A 12092-nucleotide genomic window follows, 5' to 3' on the forward strand; every position below is an offset into this window, starting at 1 on the left:
TATATATATATATATATATATATATAATGAGAAAGAAAACATTATTTTTTTGGCATTATGCTATGACATTGTAATAACTAGTTTTCTATGTTGCACATTATATGTAAATTTATGAAATGCAAATATCTCAAAGTAAAAGTATATATTCACATTTATTTTATTTATTTATTTTTTGTACTGTAACCCCTGTACTGCTCCGATATAAGAGTCCAAGAGTAGTATTGGAATCACCAGTCTTCACATAACGAGACATCGGCTCTCATAAGGTGCTTTTCCTTACTGACGACTTGTGGCATGAGTACCTTACTTCATAAATAGATGTGGCTCAGCTTCTAGACTTATAAGTTAGCAAAACTCTCTATTTTATATGAGAGTGACTGATGGCCTTGTAGCATGATCCAAAATAAAATGAGGTTGTTCAGTTTTTTCTTTATTTTTGTTCCGTTCCGGTGAGCACACAACCTTAAGTAAAGTGACTGTTCCACATTGATAACCCAGCAGCTTAAAACATTACAGTATATGTATGTGTGTGTATTACTTGTCCTTATTCATATTTTTCGATTATTGTAGGTTTTTCTCATTTAATGATAAAATCTTCCATCACGGATCAAATAAATCATGCCCATTCAGATTATTACCTGTTAATATTGCTAATTGGTGATGGATAATAGTTGATTTATTCGACCCGTGGTGGAAGATATTATCACAATACGAGAAAAACCTATGATACTCGAGATTTTATGATTATTATTAACTTATGAAATTAATTGTGTATTTTTAATCTAAATAAAACAAGTAATCACCAATTTGATAGAAAAAAAATCTGAATTAGGATCTATGGTTCAGTACGTGGTAATGAATTGCCGTTTCTAGACCAATGATTTTGAAAGGACGTGGTTTTGTCAAGATCATTCTTAAGTGTCTGGTTTTCCCCCAATTAATAGCACCGACTTTAAAGAGGCTGAGTCTGCTCCTTGAGAAAAGCTTTAGGGAGCCCACAGAATCCACTCATTATTGGTGTAACAGAATAAATTATCCATGCCACTGCCAGAATCGAAACCAAACCCAGGAAATGAAGGCACAGTGCCTTACTGAAATACTTGCTCGTTCCATGCTCACACATTTAATATCCTGTATTTTTTAACCAGTAAATGACTAGTCAAAATTGCTTTTTTTACTAGTAACCATTCTAGCAAGATGACTAGCATATCAAAGTTATCATAATTCGAATAATGTTGTCATCTTTAACGATCCAGATCGAAACAAAAGATCGTGGATCTCATTTTTTTCATGTTCTTCGTCTCCAATTTTTTATTACATGCGATGAAGAAAATTCTAAAGACACTGTTATACTTTTGCTAAAGAAAAACAAATCCACAAGTATGTGGATGAGCTATGTATGTGGCCTAAAATTATTTCCGTCTAGGTTCGGTCTTAGACCACAAATGAAGGAGCGTTTGGGCAAACGCTTGTGATGCATCCCCACATATATTTTCAGTTGCTATTCTTTTGGAACTTCCGAAAAAAATTGTGTTCTCTGTGTTTTAAATAATGAAAGTATTTTATCAACCTTTGGAATCAATAATTAACTCTTCTTTAATACTGTATATTTTAAAATTGTTTCGATTGGATATAATTACAAATATATTGTTTCAAATATTGGCAATTAATTTTAGCAGTATATTTTTTATTTGATATAGCACAAATATACATATACATATGTATTATACGTTTGGGTGATTAAATTAACATGTATTTGATAAAAATTGAATTTGTAGCTTATCTAGTATCATTCCTATGATTTTTTTCTGTATTTATTTTTGTTTCTGTTTATGATAACCAAAACCCATTTCCACAATGGTTACCTCTCTGGAACACACAATAATGTGAAGACTGGCGTTCATTTTCTTTCTTTATCAAGTATGTGTAGACATTTTGGATTTGCGGCAAGTGACAAACGTGTGAACCCGGCTTAAGAAGAACTCTTCCTTCAAATTTCATTTCAGACATTACGAATATTATTAGAAAAAGCAGGAAGAATATTTAGGCTGATTATTAATAATTATGATTGTGTTTTAGGAATTCAAATTAACATTAGAAAATGAAGAATTTAATAATAAATTCAGAAGCGCAGATATTCTTTGCTATACTCATGTTCCTTTATCCTCTGTCCACAGATGATCAACGGATCATGACTTTCCTTCGAGGATGCAAATTCTCCCTCGAAAAGACCAAACGGAAGCTGGACATGTACTTCACCATGAGAGCTGCGGTTCCTGAGTTTTTCGCCAACAGGGACCCAACCAGGACTGAGATGAAAGAAGTTTTCGAAATTTTGTAAGCTTGAAACCTATCACGTTACTTTTCCATATCTTACATCTATCCATTAATTTTATTGGAAGATTTAATGGAGATATCTATTAACAAAACCTTTAATGTCTTCCCCTTGGCGTGATTACTCAGGGAATTCCTACTGTAAATGTTTTAGCAAATTATGAATTCCTGATGAATAAAAATTCACTATCCTGCCAGATTTATATTATTAATTTCAAAACTACATTTAGTAAGAAAATCATACTAATAATATACTACAAAATTTGTTGCGGTCTGCGCATCAAATATCTTGCACTTTCCCCCTAAATTTATTGAAATTAATCTTCGCTCGTTTTAGGTGATATTTTTATATTAATCACTGTGGAAATACTTTCCGGCACTAATTTTCCAAATGATCCTTTCAGTTGTCAGATTGACTAACACCAATTTCATAATTTTTCAGACTTTTTTTTTTAATTATTTTTCTTTTTTAAAAATTATAAAATTTCTTTTTTGGAAATTATGATAGAAACATAACGGTTTACAAAAAATTACTTTGTGCTCTTAACCATTTAATCAATTCTAAATTGTTATAGAATAATTATTGAAAATACTAACAATGATTTTATGGAGTTAGTAACGCTATCAGCTGAAAGGCTCATATATAGGTTAAGTGGAATTAAAAACTAACCATTTAATTGTTAAAGTAATAAGAAAACATTTTACAGAGTGGCAAAGTGGAAAAAACGCACTGCGGTTGCGCCCAACAACAATCAAATTCGTATTAGAACTGATCTTATGCGTTTTTGTTCATTCTCCATTACCCTTCACAACTTTATATGTTCAATGTATATATTTTTTCTAAATCTTTGTCTTTCCAGCGGTATATAATATGTCTATACTACTAATCTTACTTCCAAAAATGTTCGGTCTTTTTTAAAGGCGTAAAATGTTTTTCAACCTCGAAAATATCATTTCCTCTTATAGTATAAGGATTATAAATTCCCTAAATTTCAATATGAAATCTTTTCGTAGTTTATATTTATTTATCTATTTTTTTTTTTTTTTTTGTGTCTAACAAAAAGGTTGAGAAAGTTGATCATTTCAAGCAAACAAAATTAAAGATACTTTAGATAACAGCTAGCTTATATTAGGGACTATTAGATGGTATATTGATACAACAAGTTTAATCAAAATCTTTACGCCCGTTTTTTGAAAAAAATGTGTAAAATAGATTATGATGTGGCATTTTCGGTTGGTCGATTTTAACAAAAAAAGGTGCTGTAACAACCCAGGTATAAACCCGACTTGAATATAATATGTAATTTCATATAACTTTTCGTTTTTGAGATTGGCTGTTCAGACACACAAACCATTTTGCGAGAGTTTAAGGATTTGTGTAGTTGAAAGTCAAAATTTTGTGAGCTTTAATGTTGTATGGATTTTTATAAGGGGTAACATCAAAGGATTATTATCTATTTAAATAGAAGTTGTTTCTGTTCATGAAGTATGAAAACCGTTGCGGTAGTTATCACTTCAAAGAACTCTCAGAGAATAGAAAGGAAATTATCTGAATACTGAAAAGAACAGTTTAGCTAACAACCGCACAGACCACTCGCCAATAAACATCTTCCCCTTTTGAATTCGTATTATTAGCTTATGTCATCAAAGAGTTCGTGATAAGGTTATTATAAGAATGTTTAGTCGGCCGGTTGACATTTCACCTCAGATCTAAAGAAAGAGGAAGAGAAAGTTGGGCGATTAGAAGAACAAATAAAAGGTACGCGCCTCTATTTGGTACCTCTTAGGAAATAGGCACTTCCTGTGTTGAAAATCTCTTCTGGTGATGGGCTTGGGAATTACAAAATATCTCCCTTAGCAATAGCTAGGGATGTTATAACACCACCAAACTATCGACACTCTTTTTGATACGATTCTTTAACTGAAGTATTGACATTCAAAATAAATAGTTTCGAATGATAAGTATCGATACTCAAAAAAGTTGAGTAAAAAAAACCCAATAAAATTCAAAAATAAGAGAAAACTACTAAAAACTACAGATTTTATATTAACACAACACAGTATCAGAAAACTGAAAAATGATGATAAATACCACGAACCGTTGTTAAATTGATAAAGGTGTTTTTGAATAATAAAAGAAAAACTGAAACCGAATAAAGCACCTATTAGTTCTTGAAGAATACAAATAAAATATGGAGAAAGGTGAAAAACATCTGAAGATGTGTTTACATTTCAAAAGAAAATACAACAGATTTTAAACCACCATTCCAATAAAGATGTTTTTATAAAGACATCTATATTATTTACTATATACGAGTAGTAGAATATAGAGTAGTTTATTATTTCTAAGCATTCAAATTCACATAACAAATAAACTTTCTTATAATTAACTTTTATAAGTATAAAAATAAAATATGGAGGCAGTTGAAAACCATATGAAGAAGTCATGAGTAGAATTCATGAAAAAATTATAACAGATTTTATGTTAACACAAAATGAGTAGAGTACTAGGATGAGATAACCTGTTGATGGGGGGAAACATCTTGAAACGTTATAAAATCAAGAAAGGTGATTTTATAAAAAATCTACATAAGAAATTTTTTCACCTAAGCACTCACATATGAAAAAGTATTGATGGTGATAAGGTAGACTGGGCGTCTAACAGACGACTTAGAAAACGGTCGTAGGCCCGAATAAAATCCATATCATGTCATATTAAAGGTATTGATACCTGGTATTGCAAGTATCCGACGGAAATACCGTCGAAGTATGGAGAAGGAAAGTATCAATACTTGTGTCGCTAGTATTTGTCAAAAAGTATCGATATCAACGAGTATCTGAAGAATCGAAACATCCCTATCCAGAAGCCTCCTTTATTTCTCTCTCTCCCCCAAAATTAAAAAAAACATCTTTTATTTGTTCTTATCTTTTCATGAAAAATTACTGGGATGCCAAAACACACTTATGGGACAAGTGGCCAGGACTCTTATTCCTGGGAATACAAAGAGAAGACTAAAAAGAAAATGAATGCCTGAACCTGCTAACTTGAAGATGTAAAAAAACCACTGAAGAGGTAACAAAAAAACCGCTGGGTGAGGTTCTTCGCCATCCCTTACATGCTATTTGTTCAATTAATATAACAGTAAGGCAATCTACTGATTGTCAATTTTGTATTTGAAAGGTGCGGATGTAAATAAAAAGAAAAAAAAACTTGTTCTTATCTGTAACAAACAAATTTTTAAACATAAATAATAACCGCTTGCATAGAAATATGATTTCATATAAACAAACTTATTTTCTCAATAGTGATTTGTTGCATAACGAATGAAAAGTAAATCATTTTGACAGACCCTTTCTTCCTAGCCCCTCTCCCTGGAAGGAAGAACTAAATTGGAGTCACAGAATTCAGGAGTTTTGCAAATGCTACATTAATTAATAATATATTAACTAAACTGTCAGAAAAGTTTGAAGCAATTCTACATGAATAACAGAACATTTAAAATTTATTCAATATTACATAAAAATCAAATATAACATTGTCTTTTCTCTAACACCATTCCAATGAACTTCTACAATATACTGCTCCAAAATAAGGAAATCTAAGACGTCCACTTAAATTTATGTAACCTAGAAATGTTTAGTTTAGCTATATTATACTTTGATTATTTATTTAATTTTATCTTTATGACAGTTATTTAAAAAAAATTATTCTAATTATAATATTTTATATACAGTAAGTAGTAACTAAGTAAAATAAGGAAGTAGATAACTTAATAACTTATATCATCTTTGACAAATATTCCTTTCATCACAACAATGTTTTGAGCTTTACATCCTCCTTGAAAATTTTCTACTTTAATTTTCTTTTTAAGCCAATTATTATATGAAACATACACTTTTTCTTAAATGTTATGGATCAATAAGCTTTCATTATTTCCTCATTTTATCCACTTCATTCTTTTTTGTAGTTTTGAATCTTAACATTTTTAAATATCTTCCTGCATAGTTAGATTAGAATAGCAACTCTATGCAGGAGCCCTTTACCAATATTGTTGAAATATAAAATTAAATTTATGAAATAAGGAAGCTTATTAATACAGAAATTATAAAAATACTTAAATATATATATAAAAATATTATAATTAATTTAACATTTGAAAAATGTAAAAATAAATAGTAATTTAAATCAGTATATCACGAAGGGTGAGTAAGAAGCTGTGGTTCCAGATTTAGGTACACAATTAAAATTAATTTCAGAACCTTAAAGATGTTTGATTTGAGTTACAATTTACCTTGTGTTGACAGTCACTTTCCTCCACTGCCCAATCTGCCACCCAATGGTCGAAGAGTGATTGTGATGCGAGCCCTGGAACCAACCAAGAATGAGATACCCAGTGTGACAGAGGCCATGAAAGCTGTTCTAATGATCGGTGATATCCGGTTAAAGGAGGAGCTGACTGGAGTCGCAGGCGATATCTATATCCTTGATGCCTCCATAGCAACCCCTGCTCACTATGCTGCTCATTATTCCAAGTTCACTCCGACCATCATCAAGAAGTTCCTTATCTGTGTTCAGGTAACAGATATGAATGATTTTACAAAACTAAAATAGAAATAATGAATGCAATGTGAGATAGAATTTTAAGGCTATTAAAGCAATGGTGTGGCAGTTCAAAATTAAAAAATAATTTTAAAACTATTTGATATAAAAATGCTAAGAAAACACATGTATATTATTCATAAAAAGACCAAGTTCTGTGCTTTCAGTTTTCATTTCCAAATTGTGTGAACTACTAAATCCCTTACTTCCATTTTTTAAAAAAATTATGATGGCAGTTATTATTATTACTCTTATGTGTTTATAGTAAGAATAAATAATATACAACTACCAAAACTCATTCCTTCTTTTTTCCCTTTGATTTTTTTTCATGTTTAAAAAGTCATGGTTAAAAATCTCTTTATCCAATATTCAATGTAGTGTAAACCAACTTATATCATATGATTAAAGTTTTGTCTTTTGGAGTATTTACACCCATTGTCTACTCAAGCAGCAGATTATTGCTTCAATATAATTTCACTGTTAGCCAAGGGCATTCCAAAGCTCTCTGAAACAAGGAGTCTGTATTTATTTAACTCTCAGTTCAGGAAAAGAGCCTGACAAACTCTGGCCACCCTCTGAAATGTTGGAGACCCTCTCTTGACCAAGTTATCAGGTGGGGTGTCTTAGTAACCTCCTAACTAGAAGTGAAGATAAAGTGGGTAAGGTTTGTCTACTAAGACCCCAAGCATCTAATGAATGCAGTCTTTTCAATCAAAAGTATTCTATAAAAGGCTGCATTCTTCTACATCACAAATTATATATTTGCACACAGGCTAAAACTTGGAACTATTTCAGGCACAGTCAAAGAAAGTTATGATAACAACCTACATGAACCCTGTAAATGAAACACTTTTCAGATCCCCAATAGTCCATTAAATTAAAAAAATCTGTACCAAAACGACCTATGAAAGGTCAGGGGGTCAGTACTTTGTAAGAAAGTACTATTACTAGACCAACGGTTGTGCAAGGTGGTGATTTGGTCAGAATCATGCTCGACTACCAGATATTTACCCAATTAAGAGTACTCAGTGTTTGAGGCTGGGTAAACCCCAGGAGGGCTCCAGAACCCACAGGGTTGACTACAGTGCAACAGAAAACAATTTTCTGCCATCAGATTCGTACCTGGGTCCTTGGAGTTAGTAGCATTGTGCCTTACTACGGTGCCACCGTGCTCCCAATAGTCGATTAAAAAAAAAATTCAATTAAACACTTATCAGACAAGAACTTCCACATGTGCCACTGAGTTATTGCAGAAAGCTGATGCAAATAACTGATATATCTAAAGTTTAGAATGAAATCTTATATCTTAGTGAATTCTCAGTAACATAAATCTGCATTGTAAATTAAAGTTTAAACTCAATAGATCAACTTTTAAATATAAGTATTTTTCTATTTTATTATAGGAAGCATATCCTGTCAAGCTGAAAGAAGTACATGTTATTAATGTTTCACCGATTGTAGACACCATCATCAACTTTGTCAAGCCGTTCTTGAAAGAAAAAATCAAGAACCGAGTAAGTTCATTTTGTAATTATATTAAAAATAATAAAATATAGCCTATTGGGTGAATGAGTGTTTCCCATTACATAACAAATTAAATATTTCTATTAATATAGATAATTTTTTTTTCATGATTGAGAAATAGCTTTTGTTTTTCTTTATGAGGGACTGTGAGATCAGTAATCAAAAATAGGAATGAAAGAAGAGTTATGTTATAAATTAAACTTTTTTAAGAAAATGACAAACAAAGTTTTTAATGTGAATTTTGAGACTTATTGTGCACCATCCTATACTCTGTTAAAACAGGATGGCCAAACAAGAATCTTGGAATAGTTAATGTTATGAGGGGAAACAAAGCGTATGAAAGGTTCAATAAAAAAAAAATGAATTTTGGCAATTTGTTAAATAGCATCTTCATAAGAATAATAATAATGGGAACATTTATACTAATGTCTTTATTGGTTTGTTTCAGATCCATGTTCATCCAAATCTGGAATCTTTGCATAAGATTGTTCCTAAAGAGGTCTTACCTGAAGAGTATGGTGGTACTTCAGGAACAATAACAGACATAAGTCGTAAGTTTTATACTTGCTAACTTATACTACTACCTTAACTATATTACTAATGAAAGCAATTGCATCATAAAAAACTGTTACTGCTATATTTTGGGTTTTGGTTCTTGATCCTAACAATTTACTCTTAATATGGTAAATTAATTATTTCCATTGATGTTGAAAATAACATTTGTTAATGATTAAGGATATGTCTGTTTTTTTTTTCATTAAAGGCTGTGAAATCAATTGTGATAAGAATATAAAAGAGAATGTTTCTAATTATTTTTTAATAATTTTGTTGTTCTAGACTAATTTAAAATCAAAATATTGAATACTAATAATAAATTTAAGTAACAATATTATAACGTAATAATACTAAAATCTTTCTTAAAAATATTTAATACATTTCTTAGGTTAATTGTCAGATTAAATGTAAGTATTAACAAAAGTACTCTTCAATTGAAACATTCCCTATTTGTATTCAACTTTTAGTACAAGTACTTTATAGTTTAAACTATATCCCTAATTTGTTTCATATGATTGCTTTTATTAATTGGAATACAGCCTGAATCAGTATATTAGAGACCAGAACAAATAAAAAAGATGGGTCATTTTTTTTCCTCTTTTTTATGAATTTAACAACTAATAATCCATCAACATAAAACTATTAAATATAAGATAATAGTATAATGAAAATAAAAAAGAGGAATTATATTTACTCTGTTTGCATGTCAAATTAATAATTTTAAAATTTATGATTCTAAAATAAAGAAAAGAAAATTTTATAATTTACAATATTCTAATTACACAATAGTTTATTATTCAAATTAATTATTTATTATGTTAATAAATAACAAACAATATAATGTAAGTGTTTTAGAAACCTTATACGAATCCTATTAAATAAACAAAAAAATTAATTGATTTACTGTTTCAATTTAACTTATTTTTTTTATTAAATGTTTTTATTCCATTTATCTTCAAGGATAAAGCTCAGATGTTATTCTCTTATAGTGCTTCCAAAACACTTTTTATTTTTCCTCTATCTTATTGAACGGCTGAGATATGAAAGTATGAAATGTTTAATCGGTCACCATTTTAAAGCAAAATGATTCATGATAATGAAAAGTTCTCGGGATCATTATGAGATGACATGTGTTTTTTTTTTTTTTTTGTCTTTTTACCAAATATGAAAACAATTGGCCCAGTAATTTTGAAGAAAAGCTGTAAACAGAGCATGGATAGATTACATGTTATTTGATTTTCTGTATCTACATTCATTAAAAAGTGTCCATTTTTGAATATAATAAATAAATAGAATATTATATTTACATCAAATATTATTTGCTTGAAAATAAAAATCACAATTGAAGATTGCTGGTAATTCAATTTTATTTTTCAAAAATGAGAAACAACGGTTTCTGAATTTTGATGTTCAGCTCGATGGTCAATTCAAAACAAATAAAAAAAAAAAAAAAGAAGCATAAACATCTCAAATTATTAGTATGAAGTTTAGAGGATAGGTAATTTCAAGATAACCTTTGTTCTCAAGAAGATTTAGGAAAAAGTGAGATACCTTGTTTGTGTTCCTTTGTCTTTAATTGTAAATCTAACAAAAATACTCTTTGACTTAGTTTTTATTTATGCCTTTTCAAAATTAATTATTTTAATTCTAATGAATCAATTCATTACAATTATATTTATTTTTTAAATGAAATAATATGTATTGTCACCCAATATTATTAACAACCAATCCTTTTACAGAGACATGGTATGACAAGATTGTGTCTTATCGTGATTGGTTCCTCGAACAAGAAAGTTTAAAAGCAGATGAGTCAAAACGACCTGGAAAACCAAAAACCTATGATGATTTATTCGGAATGGAAGGATCTTTCAAGCAGCTCTCAATTGATTGACTATTAAGCTTAATTAGATCACTCATTGTACATGGAAAATTTTATTATCTAATGCTATTAAGTTTTTTTATATTTTAAAATCTATATACTCTGTTTTATTATTAGATTCTCTTATTATATTTTATTATTATTTTTTAGGTATTTTTCATATGAATTTTTTTTATTCACGAGTGGAATTGTAGAAGGAACAAAATATGAAATGACTAATTGGTATGTTATTTGCAGATTTGATCAACTAAAGTACAGTTGAACCTTGATTATCCAACTTATATGTGTTTAAAAAAAATGTGATACATATATGTATTTGTCATCATCATTGTAGAGTTTATCTTTATTAAGACACTCAATAACTTTTTGCTATATAAAAATTAAAACTTATCTTTGAGGTCTGTAAATTCAATAGTTGGCGATTAAATTGTTTTATTTCTTGAATTTTATAAGTAAGGTTGGATATTCAAGTTTTGTAATTTTAATACTCATTTTGTGACAAGAAAATTAATGTATGAAGCATTAAAAAAAATTAGTTTAAGGTCAAATATGAATCAAAAATCTAGAATCAAAATTAATTTCTTAGTTTATTAAATATTAATGTATACATAAGAACCATAAACCAATCAAAATAAAATAAATATTATTTATTTATAACTTAAGGAACCAGTGTTTAGTTTTTAAAGAATGTTATTCAGTGTCTGCTTACTGTGATAAAGTCATAGAATAGTTATCACTCTATCTTAAGAAAACATGATGTTCAGACAAAAAATAGTTGCTAACAATAGAAAACTTTTTGAAGATATTACTAGCTCCTGAAATAGTTCCTATCTACTTTTCTATTTATTAGTTGAAATTGATTATTTCCAATTGTTTACTACTGGCTTTAATTAATATTCTATTTTATGATAAATAAATTCTATATTTGTTGATATACAATTTGTTTTGTTTTTTCTATATTTACCAAACAACTTAGAAGTAAAAATGCCAAATTACTCTGTTACCTATCCTTTTTTTCCTATGCCACAGGAAGTGGGCTATTACGCCATTTTCCCTTTCGCAGTTTTACTTTTCCACAATTTTAAAATTTTACTTTTCCTCTTAGTTGTTCCACATCCTGCTGAATATCTTCCAGACCAATAAACGTTAAAAGATCTCCTTACCTAGTAAAGGTCTCCTTTTATCCTTACCTATCCTTGT

At 29.3% G+C, this 12092-nt stretch overlaps 1 protein-coding gene across 1 annotated transcript in view; it reads left to right on the forward strand.

The window, feature by feature from the left end:
- Window positions 1-11824, forward strand: part of LOC106687813 (alpha-tocopherol transfer protein-like) — a 59525-nt gene extending 47701 nt beyond the window's left edge. Inside the window, exons 3-7 of the mRNA XM_014431913.3 lie at window positions 2178-2337; window positions 6640-6910; window positions 8338-8448; window positions 8907-9009; window positions 10753-11824. Coding sequence (XP_014287399.1) covers window positions 2178-2337; window positions 6640-6910; window positions 8338-8448; window positions 8907-9009; window positions 10753-10904 — 797 coding nt within the window. The 3' untranslated portion in view covers window positions 10905-11824. The remainder of the gene's footprint in view (window positions 1-2177; window positions 2338-6639; window positions 6911-8337; window positions 8449-8906; window positions 9010-10752) is intronic.
- The last annotated feature ends 268 nt before the right edge of the window (window positions 11825-12092 follow it).

Source organism: Halyomorpha halys, unplaced genomic scaffold, assembly GCF_000696795.3.
Source record: "Halyomorpha halys isolate HHAL.00 unplaced genomic scaffold, Hhal_1.1 Scaffold1014.1, whole genome shotgun sequence".
NCBI classification, from domain to species: Eukaryota; Metazoa; Arthropoda; class Insecta; order Hemiptera; family Pentatomidae; genus Halyomorpha; species Halyomorpha halys.